Source organism: Astatotilapia calliptera, chromosome 7 (genome assembly GCF_964374335.1).
Source record: "Astatotilapia calliptera chromosome 7, fAstCal68.1, whole genome shotgun sequence".
Classification (NCBI taxonomy): Eukaryota; Metazoa; Chordata; class Actinopteri; order Cichliformes; family Cichlidae; genus Astatotilapia; species Astatotilapia calliptera.
The window spans coordinates 65,846,867-65,864,185 of record NC_137428.1 but is presented as its reverse complement, the minus strand read 5'-3'; the positions used below and the strand labels follow the sequence as shown (position 1 = coordinate 65,864,185).

Genomic DNA, 17,319 nt, shown 5'->3' with positions numbered 1-17,319 from the left:
CTGTCTTTCCTTTTCCATTCCTCACTCATTAAGTCTCTCAGTGTTCCTGTTTTTCAGTCCCTCTCTGGCCTCTGCCTGGCCTTGGCTTTTATCTCTCACATGAGATGGGATCCATTTCAACTAGAATAGTTTATATGGTGTGAGTCAAGTATCAGTTTAATTGGAAATCTTCTGAGAAATGCGGGGTAATCACATTAGTCTGGATTTTTCAAGTAATTGCTTCGAAAGAGAATAATGCGGCAACGACTCATCGGGGGTCACGCTAAAAGGTACTCACAAACAAAGACAAAAACAAGTCCCGCGAGCTAGTCTCCACCAACTTCTTATTTCTTCTGCTACACTTTTCTGCTTCTGTTCTGCACTCATATTAGATAGAAAAATAGAGTCTGCAAGCATCCCCCTCCCTCGATCCTCAGCTGACCCTCCTCAGTATGGGGTAGAGGGGAGAACGGTATTGATCAGCTGACCTGGCTCCTTCACTGTTACGCCAGAGTACCCTTGCAGAAAACATCAGAATTTTGATAAGGCCCGGCACCAACCAGACGGCAGCTTGAGCCCCTCGCCTCGAGAATTACCTGCTCTGAGGTGCTGCCTGCAGGCCCGCGCTCAACCCTTAAAAAATCACCTGAATTGATATGAAAAGAATCTCTGGAGGGGAGGAGTTCGATACGCAGCGCAGTGGAGCTTAAGAACACTCCCTCCATCACACAAACACACACACAACTGCTAACAGGTAAACACTGACCACACCGCCCACCCACACACACCGAGGCTGCCTTCCCCCCTACACCTGCAGCCACTACTGCCTCAAGTTATATGGGTGTGTGCAGCTAAACTCCAGTGAGATCAATATCACTCAGGGTGGAGAACAACCATCGCACTCATTCATCAATCCATAACACCACTGCTGCCTCTTTGCCCTCTAACCATTACTATGACCAGGGTATTATGATGTTAGCCTCGATCGGACCGTGCATTATGAATGAGTATGGAGTAAACGACAACAGAGCCTGATCAAAACACTTAACCCTTTCGCTGTAGCTCCAGTCTGAGGTTAATGAGGGAAAAATGAGCTCCGAGACAGATGAAACATCAGCGGAAGACGAGGGAGAAAAGAAAAGTGACGACCGAGCAGAAGGAAATGAGACAGGTGAGAGATGAGAAGGAGTTGGAAAAAAATTATTTATTTATAAAAGTTTCAGGGGATGAAAAGGACAGGCACTTTACAAGATCGTTTGGCAGCCAGAGCCCATATGGGTAGCTAATTTCTGCTATTCATCAAGAAACAGAACGTCAGATCTGATGCTGGATTAATGAGGATTGGTCAGACATTGGCTCATCTGGCTCTGTCAATAACACACACTGAACTCAAATTCTGTAAGCTTGTGATGGCTTATGTAAAACTTAATAATGAATGATCATTTTAACTTTTAATGCATGTTGAGGCAGAGTAGGAGTCCCCCTTTAATTTAGCACCCAGCTAGTGGTCTCACTTAGTGCAGAGAGCGTGCTGTATGCGAGTGTGTTATTGTGGTGATGGGGATCATCATTAAACAACTACATACAGTACAAACAGCTGTTCTCTGACTCAAAAAGTGGATTGATTTTGCTTCCACGTTCAGCCAAGACGGCCGATTTCTCTTTTTTCTTCATTATGTTTTAGTGAAAGATTTATTTTAGTTTATAGTGTGTGGTTTTTTAAGGTGCGAAAATGTAATTACGCTCACCAAAGAGTGCTACTCTAATCTGAATTGCATTAAGGAACAGTTTGTAATTCTTGGTGAGGTGAAAAGTTTGAGCCTTGAATATAAATGCCTCCGCTGCAACAGTGGACAAGCTATTTCAAATGGACTTCTTTTAGTTAGCATGCAAGCAACACATGAATTTTCATGATAGATGCCAAGGCCACACTTCATCATCTTTGAATTCATTATCAAATATTGAAGACTGCTTTGTATGTTTCACTCTCGTGTGTCAGAATAACTGATGTCCCAATACTAGCCACATGCCCTGGAGGGAACACGAAGTTAGTTATAGCGGCAGGGACAGTGTATTGAATTGCCCGAGCGTTTTATAAGCCTGTATGTGACAGAAAGACTCATAAATAGCAACGTGGCGCTATAGAGAGAAGTGACTGCTGCTACATACACACACGGGCATGTGTTTAGCTTTGTGAGTAGCAGAAACAAACATAGTTCCTTAGTTAGAAACCCTTAAAGTAATGCCGTTAACTCATTCCTTTCCTAAACATTAACCATGAATTAATGCAATCGTCCTTCTTTTTTGACACAATTGGCGAGATATCAATGCATACGCATTTAAAAAGGCCCCGCTGGCAGCAGATGTGGGAAGATATTGAATCTTGATTCTATTAGATCTTAACACAGCTTATGAGACCATCAACCATGCAGCTTTATTAGACTGCTTATACAAGCGGGCCAATGCCATCAGTACTTAACTGCTTCAAGTCTAGAGCTGAAACATTAGTTGAATAATGAATTTGTTGATCAGTTTTGATGGCTGATCAAGCTGTTTCCCCGGTTCATTTTAGCCTCTCTCTCATTCGTCTTTCGACACATCGATAGATGTTATGTATTTTCAGCTTCTGCCATTTCATAGAGTAAACAATCAGTTTATGATTGACAAAGAAAACAAACACAATGTCTACCAATACTCAAATTATCTTGTGTCTTTTTCACTCTGAATGTTGTTTTGTGTTTCTTTATAGGCTTCATACTAGTCTAGTGATAGAAAGGAATTAAATTATCTGCCATTCTAAACAGACTCACACTTGTACCTTCTTCTGGAGTCAAAAGGTATAGTTTTCATTTCTTGACTGTTGGCTTTCACCTTTAAAACTGATCATCACTGAAAGTTTCTGCACCTTAACAAAACGAATGCATATTTTCTGTTTTTAAAAACATTTGTTTTGACTTTCCTCAGCTAAAAAAAAAAAAAAAAAGTAAACCTAATACATGGCTAGGAAAGGTTTTCCATATATGTATTTATACTGCCCCAATTTAATAATGCATGTACTCAGACATCAATCACGAACATGAAAATGTCAGAACGGAGCAGCTCAGTTCTCAACAGGCACAAAGAAAAGCCAGCATCGCCCTCATCTTATGATTATTGATTTTAAGATTCTGCTCCTCACATACAAAGCAGTCAGTGGCTCTTCTCTGGTATACATTTTTAAACTTATGACCCCTCAAATGTCAGAGCGCAACCACAGATCACCAGATGAGTCTTCAAAGGGAAGGTCTTTCAATGAAGGCTCACACACTTCATCACCCAAACCTTGACAAGTCTGTCTTTCTCGTAAAATATTTTCTAAAACCTTACTTTTTAAAAAGCAGGATTTTGAGGTTACGTGATCATTTTTTCTAGTATCAGTGTAATTAAAGTATAATATTGCTCATATTTTGAATCTTTTATACGACATGCATATCTGTAGGGTTAGGGTTAGGTTACCATCCAACCTGTTGTATGACATTTTTGCCTAACTGATGTAACAAAATTGAAAAACCTATAAAATAAGAATTGCAAGGCCAAAATGCATGTATGTATGAGACTTCATGTGAAAAGTAACAATCTCTAGATTATAAAATTATGTGCAAAATGCACATATTTATTTGCCCAATATACACACTCATCCAACTCAAAATTTTGCTTTAACGTGTAATTCTGTGACTCTAAGCCCAGTTTAAACCTTAAGCCTGAGAGTGATTCTGGAAACTTTGACAGCTTTTAACAGAATTTAAGTATGTTTTTTTTTTTTTCCTAAATCAAACCCTTACTGTTGAATCAACCTCCTAAAGTTTTGCCTGTTGTGTGCGATTCTCATTACAGCTCCACATGCTGTATATTACAGTGAAGTGCACACTTTGGCCATATTAGGGTTGACTTGGGAAAACAGTAATGCACGGAAAAGTATGGGCAGAAATGGATAAAAAAAACCCATCAAGGGGTAAAATGAGTGGATGGTGGGATATAAAATAAGATGGAAAGATAAAAAGTAAGGCTGAGAGTGAAATTGACTCCTGAAGTCAGAGAATAACATTGGGAGAGACAGGGAATACAGGTGTGATGAGAAATATAGAAAAACACATAAAGAAACGCCCCTTTTCTCCAAGGAATCTTACAGCTTCCCCATGAATCACAAAATACGACATACAGTGTTTCTCTCCCCGCTTCTCTTCCACTGCAGATATTTGTTTCATGTTTTCACCAACCACCCATGGAGAAATCACATCCTGGCACAACTCAAGAGATCAATAACACTACAAGATATGTGTGTGAATAGATTTCACAGGACCAAACCTGGGTGAAAAACTAATAAAACAGTGGATGTTACAGATAAAACCATAACATGATGTGATAATTAAAGCGTGACAACAACAAACAGAAATAAAAGAACACAATAAATGAAAAGAAACACCTCAGACAAAAAAGCGGAACAAAAAACATACAAAAACTGAGCAGAGATGTTGAGTGTTGGGTTACCACAGGTAGAAGAGGACATAGTCGACATAGCTACCTAGAAAGGCCATGACACAGATACTGATGGCGAACATGGAGCTCAGGCTGAGGCTGTTGCTGTCTTCGTGGAACATGGCAAGCGTCACCTCGCAGTGCCGGCCCCGGTATCCCTCACTGCAGCGGCACGAGTATTGGGACGGAGAGTGAGCCACGCAGGTGCCGTGGCGACAAGGCCGGCTGGCACAGAGTGTGTAGACGCAAACTTTTCCCAAAGAGCTCTCTTTGGTTATATGGCCTGGGGGGCATCTGCACGGAGAAGACACAGCAGTGTAATGCTGAGACAAGAAACACTTGGGAAGCTGTCAGATAAAAAAAGAGCACTGCACTCCACAGAGTTATGAGACCTAAGCTGACAGTGTAAAAATAATACCCTGAAGAGTTACACCTCTTATATCAGATTCAAAGATATGCTCTTTGAAGGTTACAGTGTCGACTGTAACTGGAGAGGGGGGAAAAAAACAGTAAAAGAAATTGAGAAGCTAAGATTGGCTTTGCAGTAGTGGTTCCTCTGTATATTTGTACAAAATATCCCCTGAATATCATTCACCCCTACCCCCTGCCTCTCTCACTGGTTTGTATCCTGAGGCACTGCAGCAATCACAGAATATGGATGTCAAAGTCCCCACTGGCTGTAAGTTTCAAAATCACAGCCGGGAAATTTAGTCGTCCTGCAGAGTTTAAAGGTGCAGCCAAGGCCCTGACTGTCACTGCTGTTATACACTATTCTCTCACGTTCACACGCTATTAGACACACAGTATAACAGGCATGCTCTTAAAATAGCTGCCATCTGGTGGACACTTTGACTTCAAGTGTATACATAAAAATGGAGTTTGCACTAGTGTGGAACTCTCTGTGTTATGATTCACTGTCATGGCTTATTAAGGCACTTAACAGAGCCAAGCGAACAAGTGAGCATGTTTGTCATGGTAAGTGTCTAATGTCAAGAATGATCTGAAATTAGCACAGTGTTGGAATGTTTTTAATTGCTTCTTTTCAAAAGTCCACAAAAATCTTTGTATTATTATGTTGACGTAAATGTAATATTTTTTTCTCTGCTTCTTATCTATTGTTATTTTTCTATGTGCTTAAGTGGCGTGTTCCAGTATATTGGAATATATTGATTTTTTTTTTAAATATATATCGCAGTGTACATCACTTTGCAATGATGTTTCTGAAAAGCGCTTCATAAATAAAGTTAGATCTATTCTTAACTTTTTTTATTATTTGGTAACTTTGATAAATACTCGGGCGGTTGTCACATAAAGAACAACCTACGAACAGTGCGATAAACAATAACACATCAAGTACTTATTGTGTAGGAAGCCATGTGTGACCAGGTCAGCTCATGCCGAATGAGCTCAGCAGTCGCAGATGGCTTATGTAGAAGCAGTTAGTGAAGCCGACCGAGGACAATAACAGCACTTGCTGAAACATGTAAAGCCTTTGTCCACTGTGAAAGCCGTCCTGATAACAGAGACCATTTATACAAAAACAAGCCATTCATGTGCGTTGCCACATTACTCTTCATACTTTGCATACAAGACATTACATATGTGACATCACATAAGGTATACTAACTGTGCATGGTATTTCTGCTTAACTCTGTGGCCCTTGGATGCTGTTCCTCTTGACATTTAGTTAACAAATTGAAATATTTCCTAATCCTGTCATAGATGACCTCTGGAAGTTTGCTCCTTTGAAACCTGACCACCATACCTTGTTTATAATGAATAGCAAAATGTACATTTAAACAAACTGCACTCATATAGCTCTTTTCTACTAGATCTGAGCACTCAAAGTGCTTTCTTACTATAACCCTCATATACACATTCATATGGGTCGTTACCACCAGAGATTTCAGGTGAAACTACTGTGAGACCTTGTATCATGTGACCCGTTTAGGTCACTTGACACAAGATGTGAGCAAGAGTGAAGCGGTTGAGGCACGTGGGGCGGGATCTCAAGACTTCTTTAAGTTGCTTTCTTTTTCAACTACTTGGTCGTCCATAAATGACTGAGAACCTACGCGATCATGTCAAGACTACATTGTAGGTGGCTGACAGCTTTTGTAATAAGCAGTCACCTCTGTTCAATGATGGCTTTTCGCAGTGGACACAGACGTCTTCTTGCAATCTGTCTTCACGGCCCAAAATGTGAACACTGGCCTCCTTGAAAGAGTGACCTTTGTACTCTGAGTGCAGATGTACAGCTGAATCTTGCGATACAAGACTCATCTGTACTTAGAGGATAATGGTTACAGATGGTTTGAAAGAGGAGTATTTCAAACCTCATGTGATTATACACATGAATAATAGTGGGTCAATGACAATGTTCTAAGGGACAATGCCCACTAGAGTTTAAAAACTAGCGACTCTCCACTAAAACTGAACAAGTCTCTTGGATGAGAGTTGAAATGTCTTAAAAAAACTTGAAGTCTAATCACCTTCTTTTCAAGCTCTTAAAACAACCATGACCTGGATGACTGAGAACCTACACAGACAAGTGCTTTTTTCTGTGCCCAGATTTTGTCTAACATTCAGACAACGAACCCCAATGGATGGCTACAGGGCAACTTAGGGTTCAGTATCTTGCACAAGGATACTTTATCATGCAGACTATGTCACAGACTGAGGAATGAGGATCCAAATGCAGACTCTAAGGCTGAACAGGTGAATATAAAACTGACCCTTATTTGAGTTTGAAACCAAAGTCCATGAGATGCAAAAAGCTAATAGAAAACAAAAGGATCTAAACAGCTCCATGAAACACAAGGCAGTATTAAAAGAAGCAAGAACAGACTGGACTTATATACACACACACACACACTGAGCACACGAAACACAGTCAGGGAACTAAACACGCCTAAACTAAATCAGGGTAATGAGACACAGCTGAAGTAATCCATGATGGTAAAACAGGTAAAGTCAAACTAAAGAGAAAGCACGAGAGACAAGACGGGAAAACTAAAAACAAGATGGGAGACATCAGATACTTTACACAGGGGAGCCAGGATAAACTGAAAAACCTATAAAAAATCTATAACCATGAACAGAACCCAGATAGCTGGCATTTTAATGAGACTATAGAATGTGGCAGCAATAACTCACATATCAATACACAAGGAATTCACAACACCATCAACTTGTAATAAAATTAGTAATGTCAGCACTGAGCTTCCAGTCCTATATAACAAACAATATTAAGACTTATACACTTAAACACAACAGTAGTTGCTTGTGCTTTAAAAATGTACGTGTGCTCTGGCTCCCTTAGTTTGTCATGAACCCTGGGGTTGTGTGCTTGAGTTTGAGGTATTGTATTTCGGACTCTTCTGTCTCCTTCTTAGTTTTAGTTCAGGTTTTTTATTCTGTAAATTTGCTGCACCTGCACTCATGGTGTCTCCAGAGGTCCACGCAGACCAAGGGAGGGGAGCAGTGGTGCTTCCTGCAGGCATCTGAAGCACAGCCGACAGAGACCCCCTGTGAAGTGACCACCTGAATCCCCTCTGAAGGCTGCTCCTCATCCAGGGAGATGGAGCGGCCATTAAACCTCAAATCCCGTAAGCAACCTAGTGTAAAAAGGAAAAAGAGAAGGAAGAAGAAAAAAATTGTTTACAAATCCAAAAGAAGCACAAAACCAGTCCTCAGGCAAAATCTTTTATAGACACACATTTACTCTGTGGCAGGGGTTTAAAGTCAAATAAACAGACACACTTGCATTAAGGCACAAAAACATCTGCAAACCAGTGCTCAGACATGCTCTCACACAGGCAAACACATGAACAGCCTCAGGCCAGGTTGTCATCATAGGCTTTTATTTATGGATATTTTCCTCTTTGCTGGCTAGTTTGCTCACAGTTGGAAGCATGAGGTTCAACACATTACTTAAATACACACCAGTGCCACTGACTCACTTCTCTTATCTGCTGGAAACCACAGCATCAACACACCAGTACCAGTAAATACCTGTTTGACCACTAAGTCATTCATAAATTATTCATTATCAGATTTTTCTCCACTCATTTATCTTATTCTTTCAAAGACAGCTGCATAGCAACCTACCCACAAAGCTCCTGTTATGTCCTGAGGGAAAAGAGTTTCCGAGCATCACCACAGCGGGGTCAATGATGATCTCCCGACTTTGTCCAGGTGAGGCCGTTACCTCTCGCCGTCCTCCGCCTCTGTCAAGTTGCAGGGTGAACTCTCTCCCATATCGGTACAGCTCCAACTCATGCCAGTCTCCATCATCCAGGCGATGGTAAGGCAGTGTGATGTTATAGTCTCCATCTCCAAGGTTGTAGAAAACAGCCAGATGACCCTGAAAAACCTAAAAAGCATAGTAATGCTTAATTTAAGATTCTGATGAGGAAGCAACAAAACTCTGCTACTGGAGACTTTAAGGCTTTTGTCTAAAAAGCTGGTCATTTTTGATGTTAGTCTTTATGTTAGTGTAAACTTCAAGAGTGTGACTCAAACTGTGAAATGAGGTGACACAAATACTAACTGCATTCCTGCTGTACTGTGCTGTGTTGATGGGCAAAAACAGATTGTGAGCATAACAATATCATAAGAGTTAGGCCAGTTCCCACGATGTGGAAAAGGTTAGGTTGTGAAATTTAACTATCTGGACAAGTAGACCCTCCTTGGTGGACTAGCCAGAAAAATGTCGTGAACGTTTCAGTGGTAAAAATTAATTCAGCAATTTTGCAGCCATGACGCTTTTCAGAGATGCCGTACACATCGCTGCATGGCAGAGGCCAGAATCATCCCGAAGGGAAGGTATACAAGAAACAACAATTATCTTCAGCAGTTAAGGATGAGCGAGCAGAATGGACTCAACCAATGAGCGGCTCCCGCAACTGCAGCTTGTACATGTCCACAGCTTAATTGGAAACAGTGGGGCAAGATAATTCACATTCAGCGCAGCCAGCATTAACTATTGCTCCCTCAGCATGAGTATCTCAAATGTGCCTCACCTACTGGTCAAACACACACACATGCACAAAGTAAAGGCTGACTGTGCGCTCCCTATTGCCTCATCCTGCCCTCAAGTCTGCAACAAAAATGAGCAAAGGACTCAATCGATACTTAAAGGAGAAAAATCAGATTACACAAACTTTCTGCAGAGCCCCCAGAGATCTACGCAATCACCACTTAGCACAAAATCTTCAAGCAAATGTCTAATGCCTGAACCTTCACATTTCAAATCCCATTCAATAATAAAAATGTCAGAGTTTTAAAGTTTTACTGTTTCGGAGGGGTGTGATGATCTTTGACAGTATTGCGGTTCATGTTTGTTACTGCCCCCCCAAAAAAGCTTCTTTGCAGAGTGCATTAGATAAATGTTTTCTTTAAAGAGCCTCCATACTCCTTGGAGAGGTACATGCTGTTTATACCCAGCTAGCCCCTCGTAACCTTTGTGTGAAAGTGTGGTTATTTATTCAGTGTGCACTCTATTCCATATCTACCCTTAAGAAAAAAGGGCAGAGAGGCAGCCCTTTAAATTAGAGTTTGTTGTCAGAAAACACACCAGGATGGTGCTCAAGTGTTTCTAAGAGCTTTGAGACAACTGGGCTGAAAATGTTTCAGTGTGCCGCTGCAGACAGACATCAGATACTTTATACAGCTCACCAATTCAGCTCCAGAGAGGGTTTCACACAGAGGCTTCACAGCCCACATACAGTAAAGGCTACAGCATTTTCCTTTTCCTGTCACCGCTGCACGGCGGCAAGGGAAGAGGACAACACTGTTTCTCGTCGTGTAGTGTAAAGACCCAAAGAACAAGATTTGATTCTTTAAACAATGCTGTCGGACAAATAACAAGCATGTTTTCAACGACAGACCAGTGGTGTGGAAACCATAAAAACGGTGACAGGTTCACTGCAAACAGGTGACCTGTGAGTTCACCAAAAGTGGCAGCCCTAACAGAGATGTTTACTTCCAGGTGCTGTTCACAGTTGGCCTGTCAGTGAGTGAGACAGAAGGCTTTGACAACAAACACTGGCTTCATATCCACTCAGGCAAGAGAGGCATGCTATTATGGAGGTTTGGCAAAGAGAAGCAGACTTGACTCGGTGTGAGCACCTTTCCACCCTCGCCGTGGCACAGCAGCAGCATGTATGCAGTCATCACTTTGAGCTGCCCACTTGAACTAAGCTGTGTTGAAACCCTAAAGCTCAGAGCGAGGGATCTGACCTCTGCCTATTACAGTACACATCGTTGTTCTCTTGCCACCCTAAATTGTGCTTCAAATATTAACCAAAGGCAGAAATAAGCCTGAACAGAAGAGGCATCATTTTTTAAAATAGCAATCTCTCAATAGGAGCATTCTGCCGACTTACTGAAAGGCCTTTTTGAGAACATACATATGTCAATCACCAGCCCCCTCTGTATCCACCCCTATGTCTCAAACCCTGGTATTAATCACTCTTAGTTTGACAAGCATTTTCAGCAATCATTGTCTGGGTCCTAATCATCATTTTAAAGCTCATAAACAAGACAATCATGGCTGTCAAGGTTGAGGGGAGTGACCGGTCATGACTCACCTCTAAACGCAGGTATTCGTTCTGCTCCTGGGAAAGCAGGCTGAGGATAACGCCGGTGGCTGCACGTGTTCGCACCCCAACCTCGACACTAGTCTGTCGCGCCGGTAGGGACCAAAGAAGGTGGAACTGAATGTGGCTCCGGCCGTCAAAGGAGAACTCTCGAGCCACTTGTCAATCAAAAACACACAAAGCTTGTTCAATTAATTTAACCGTCATAAGGGAAATACACGAGGTTATCACAGCAAGAGCATGCTGCTCTGCAAAAACACTTTATGTAAGGCAAGGTTATCTTCCCACAGCAGCAACTTTCCAAATTGGTTTGTACACTTTGCAAAGTTTTAGATGTAAAACTGACTGGAAACGTCACAGTCCACCGAAACGTATCCGGCATGCGTACCTTGATCGCACTGTGGCCCTGTAAAGCCTTTTTCACACAGGCAGCTTAAAGAGCCCCAGTCCCCATGACAGTGACCCCTCTTGCCACAAGAGGAAAGCTGCTCCAGGCTGGCGCAGTGGTCATCAATGAGAGTGCAGCCTGGCAATGTGTTGGAGGATTCAGCAGGGGAACCAAGGTCATATAGCTGAATGTAAGAATAAGAGGAGAAAAATGTGAAGATAGTGAAAATACAGCAACGTTGGAGGTATCTGTCCTTGTAGTTCTAGTGGATGGGATGAAAAGAAACATGACTGCAAAGAACTTTGTGTTATTACCGTAAATGAATGAAGGATACTATAGCTTTACATTTGATTTTTTAATTGTTTAATAATATCTTAAATCTTGGCTTTCTTAAAAGTGTTAGTTTTTACACTAATGGTTAACAAGAGCTACAAATATTATCAGAGGCACTATGCAACACATAAATGCTGTAGAACTATTGCTAAAGCACAGAAAATCCTGAATCATGTCACACTGATCAATAAAAGATGTACTTGACACCTGGATTTAGGTGGCAGGCACGGTGTCTTATTTCTGCAGACAAAAGTGTTGGCTGCATTAAAATGAAGGCGCTGCACTTTCAGCAGCAAATGAAAGGGTGTAAATTCTTTCAGTATAAAAGTGGTTACAGTCACGGGTTAGTGTTGTCATTACTGTAGTAGCAGCTGTTATCTGTACTGATTCCATGTACTTCTGGTAACAATTCAAAAGTGCTTCCAATACAGTATTAAATACGGCACAGCATGGGGAAGCATGGTGACACTGTGGTTAGCACTACTGCCTTACAACAAGAAGGTCCCAAGTTCAATTCCACCATCAGGTGTGTACTTTGCATGTTCTCCCTGTGTTTGTGTAGGTTCACTCCAGTTGCTCTAGCCTCCAAAGAAATAGCAGCTAGTGGGGATAGGTTACTCTAAAATCGCCCGTAGTAATAAATGTTACTTTGCACATTATTACTTTATAGTTTGCAAACTATTCGTTTACTAATTAAGCAATGCAGCATGTGTGTAAGGCAAATACATTTAGATGTACTATCATCTAATACATGATAAAGCATTACCGAGTATAATACTGATAACATTCTGCATCATTACTGGTACATTTACATTTTAAAGACAGAGACACCAGAAGAAAAAGGGATAAGTAACCAACATCAACATTCATACGGTTTCCCCGCACTACCTTGAGGTCACATTTACATTCTTATTGAAGTGGAGACCTCCATCACCTACACGGCCTGTCATCCGAACAGGTAAACAATAAGAGGTACAGTACAGTAGTCAATTCACCCATCTACCCAACCAGCTTTATAAAAAGGCTTCATGGTAATGCATATGTGGTAATCTTGACCTGCTCCAGACTTTACCTTGCTGTCCACACGCAGGTTCCTTATACATCCAGTATAGTGTTTGTGCTGTAGCTGGGGATATTCATATGACATGTTCTCATTGATCCCTCCGAGCTGCAGAACATGACTTCCATTGAAATACCTGAAACGCATGCAGAACAAAAACTGAAGAAATCGAGCAGAAGAAAAGGAACCAGGCTCAGTATGTTCTCAAGGCTACAATTAAAAACACAGCTCTCAATATAACGAAGGACACAGCAGTCAAACCAATGCATACAAAGCACATTGGCCTTTCATAGTAGAGATTCACAGATGATTCTGAATCTTTCTGAGGCTTTCATCACCTTTACATCTTTAGACAGCAAATTGTTCCTTTTCTATTATTTTTAAAATATGCATGATGGGTCAATTACATTTGCCTGAAACAACCAACTAATATGCTAACTAATATTCTATAATACTGGTGGTATTTTCAAAACGAGATGTACAAAGTGATCATTTTAGCTTGTTAACCTGGTATCTGACCTGCAAATGTCGTAACTATTAATGTTCCCTATACAAGTCACAACACACACAGTTAAATGCTTCTTAAAGGTTCACAAAATTTAGAGGTTATTACCAGCAATAGCAGCAGTATAGCTCTGATGTGCATTGTTAACTTCAGAAGCTCACAGCTTAATTACACAACATAATAATGAGCACAGTGGCAAGCCAAGGCCGCGATAGGGGGGAGGGGACAAATGTATAGCTGTGACAAAGCGAGCGCCACTATTAACAGAAACATAGTGAAAGATTAGTTTGGCATTTTAAGGATTATATCTGAGGCTTTTATCAACAGCTCCCCTCCTCCAGAGAGGCCTGCTTGGTACACAGAGAAATTGAACGCTCTGAACTCAGACTAGTCTGAGTCACTATCTGATCTCATTTACAAATAATGCTCGTGCATAAACACAATTTCTGATATTATTTATGCAGCATGAAGACTAAAGGTTTTGCATGACTGCAGCATCACATACCAGACATAAACGTATTGTTTTAATGTTTTATTTATTTTGCAGAAATAGAGAAAAAACAGACTGTAAATGAAGTTTTTAAATTGTTGCATAAATGCAATTAGTCTGATTTCCAAGTGATGTGTGTCCAATGGGCACAGACCAAAATGCCTCAGGATACAATCTGATAGACATAAAACTAATCAGAGCAATGAAACATGATGGAAAAATGTAAACAGACTGCAGCATGCAGAAATGCCAGTCGTGAGAGCAATTACTGCCAGCTTGGACAAAGCCGGTTGGAATTCTGCTTGAATGTGACGGGAGCTAGACTCATTCTTCCTGAGTAAATGAAACATGAGCTGCCCGATTTGTCATTTTTCCTGCTAAGATATTGAATCTGAAACATTTAACTGAGTATGAATAGAAAATAAATCAGCAGCAATTTTGATTTTGATAGCAATGGTTTAAATTATTTATTTATTATTTTTATTATTAGTCAAAGCAAAGGATGTATTACAAATGGCACTTTCATAGTAAACTAAGAATCCAACATTAAAATGCTATGAGTTTGCCGGCAAGCAAAGATCAGCCCTTATCTACTAAAGCTGGTCTCTGGTTTCCAATAAGACATTTCCAAGCAGTGTTGACATGATGTACAAACATCCTTATCATTTCAGTCACCTCCCAAACAATGTCAATAGAAGCTTGGTTTTGGTGGAGACATCTTCCTGTTAAAAGGTAGTTTTTCCTCCCTACTGTCACCGAGTACTGGCTCATAGGACAATGTCTCATTGCTTTTTTTTAATAAGGTCCTTAACTTACAGCATTAAGCATCTTGAGCTGCCTGCTGTTGTGATTTGGCACGGCATAAAAAACCCTCTATCAACAATTGTGTGCATTCTTTGATTTTTTTAATAGTATTGCAAACTACTGCTGCTGTTGCTAGAGAACTATTTAGTCCTGTGGAAACACTGGGCATTTAGACACTGTCCCATGGGTCAGGCAGAGTTTTGGGTTTAAGACCAGCAAACAGAATGAATAATTAGCATTTAGGCAAATTTCCCCTGAGAAATTACAAAGCCCAACTGTTAAACAAGTTAAACAAGTGCAGCTATTGTATTTTTCTGTGTGTGCACTTGTGTGTACGGTAAATTATAACAGATTAATTGATTATCTCATTATTTATCAGTGGTGTCTTATTAAAACTGGCTCCCTTCAAAATTCAAAGGAACCACTTGATTTGTTATAATGTGCAGCATTGGTCACACTTTCTTTATTTAAATATTGATCTTACTTTCCCCTGTTGGGTGTGACTCCTCGGATTTCACAGGATGAGCGGTCCTCTGTCATTGCCCACGAGTCTACGCCTTCTGTCTCCATGACAATTGCAGTGGAACATCGATCCAGAGTAAAGCGCACTTCCTTTAAATTGGGCAAGAGTGAAGAGAGAGGTCATCTCTAATTTATGTGTAGATGTGTGAGTGTACTGCTGCCTGGCACTCTCTTAAAACTGTGGTGTATATGTATTATAATCTGATGTCTTCTGCGTACTCAGGAAGAAAATGGGGAATACATGCAGAGGGATTTGGCTTGAATGTGCATGTCTTACTTTACTGTTGCTCCTCACATCGAGGCGATGCCAGCGTCTATCAGCCACCCCGACATTATTTGTTAACTGGAGCACCAAGGTCCCAGAACCATGGTTAATTTTCAGGCTAGGCGTCCCTCCAATCAGCTCTGAGGAAGATAATGATGAGCATTTACATCAACTAGTCTAAAAATCAGCATAAAACTAAAAAAAAAAAATGCAGAATATTAAACTTTAAAAATCTAAAGGCGGAGTGAATAAAAAACTGTGATGAAATGCATCACAAACAAACAAAACAGGCAGGAAAAAAATGCAAGATGCAAATAACCAGTTTGTGTAAACACAGGAAAAACCCAAGGGATGTATGAAAGCATCTCACTTCAAAACAAAAACACAGTGTGAACCAAAAAGGAGGGTGACAATACAGTAACAAAGCCGAGCTGTACAACGGAATCAAAATTGCACCAGAAACAAATAGCTTTAAAATAAGTTGTCAAATTGTAAACAAAAGCAGCTTAATAGTCAGTTTCTCTGAGTTACTATTCCCAATGAGCTCTGTGCAAGATTTCTGAAATTAGAATTACATTTTTTTAAATGGTGACATAAATGACACTGAATTCACCTACAAATTCACCTAAAATCTGAGAGTTAAATATCTGAAAACCTGAATAAAATATATATGCATGGCTCGATATCAGCAGTGGTAAATTAGAAAGCATGTTTTCTGTAATTTCCCTGAATCAACCCCTTTGAGTAAAATACAAAATTATGGGTTGAGGGAATAGTAATTTGAAACTGTATGCATGTGAGTGCATGTATCACAGCACAAATATTTATACCATGATGGCGACAGCACTGTAATCCAAAAATACAATTCAGACTGGTTTCTATGGATCTATATCTACTCGAGGAAACTTAATTTATCTGCACAATTACAGCACATAATTTTAATTACATTAACAATAACATGAATCGCTGTAGTAACATCATTTCAGTTTCATTACCATGATTCTTATGATACTGAATCACTTTGTCTAGATGCTGCATAGTGTAACTATAAAGCTTTATGCATAGCTGTCCCAATGCAAAATAACCTATTCACTTTGATGAAATATTTACTGCTGTCCTTCACCTGGCAGATTGAGTTTTGAGCCTCTGTGTCAGCAAGAATAAACCCCACTGATGTGTCCTTGAGTGAGACACTGAAAGTCTATAAGCCTGTTCTAAAGCTGAGTCGCCACTCTGACGCAAGGGGTAAGCAAAACAGAATTCGTTATGGCAGACGGCAAACTATTACATACACATTAAACAGTGAAACGGGGTTTCCTGCATAGTACCACATTAACGGTATAACTCAGTCAAGTGAGTGCTCCTATCTCTCAGTGGTGCACTAACGAACGAAATTTGCCTCGTATATCTGATTAGCTACCACCCAGTAATTAAACACACAAAATTAAGTCGCAGGTTTGAGTGCAGTAATGGCCCAGAGGCCCCTTGGCACACATCTAATTATACAGACTCTTTCTTTACCTATGGCCATGTAGTCTTCACTGTCCCCAGGCATAAGAGTGGCCATCGGGCCGGCATACAGTAGCAGTCCGTCATCTTCCTCAGTCATAAACTCCAGTGAAAGATGGCTATCAAAGCAAGGCCTTATGGGGGGAAACCAGGCATAGCCGTTGCCAAGGAAACTAACTCTCATCTGCTGACAGTCTGGCCCCTCAAGCTGTGGGGGGCACTGGCACCTGTAGCACCAAGGAGAAAAACAGTGTGGAAAATCAAGGGAAAACAAGGGGAAAGAAACAATCAGTGTCATTCAGTTTTGAGTTCGGAGAAATCTTCACGCTGTCCAATCTCTGGATAAG

At 40.7% G+C, this 17,319-nt stretch overlaps 1 protein-coding gene across 1 annotated transcript in view; it reads right to left on the bottom strand.

The window, feature by feature from the left end:
- The window catches only part of LOC113027094 (neural-cadherin-like), a 107,979-nt gene that overhangs the window by 3,329 nt on the left and 87,331 nt on the right, over positions 1 to 17,319 (bottom strand). Inside the window, exons 23-31 of the mRNA XM_026176573.2 lie at positions 16,985 to 17,199; positions 15,476 to 15,603; positions 15,161 to 15,288; positions 12,890 to 13,013; positions 11,485 to 11,668; positions 11,088 to 11,254; positions 8,605 to 8,869; positions 7,928 to 8,111; positions 4,541 to 4,788 (exon numbers count right to left, since the gene is read on the bottom strand). Of these exons, the coding sequence (XP_026032358.1) occupies positions 4,541 to 4,788; positions 7,928 to 8,111; positions 8,605 to 8,869; positions 11,088 to 11,254; positions 11,485 to 11,668; positions 12,890 to 13,013; positions 15,161 to 15,288; positions 15,476 to 15,603; positions 16,985 to 17,199 (1,643 nt within the window). The remainder of the gene's footprint in view (positions 1 to 4,540; positions 4,789 to 7,927; positions 8,112 to 8,604; positions 8,870 to 11,087; positions 11,255 to 11,484; positions 11,669 to 12,889; positions 13,014 to 15,160; positions 15,289 to 15,475; positions 15,604 to 16,984; positions 17,200 to 17,319) is intronic.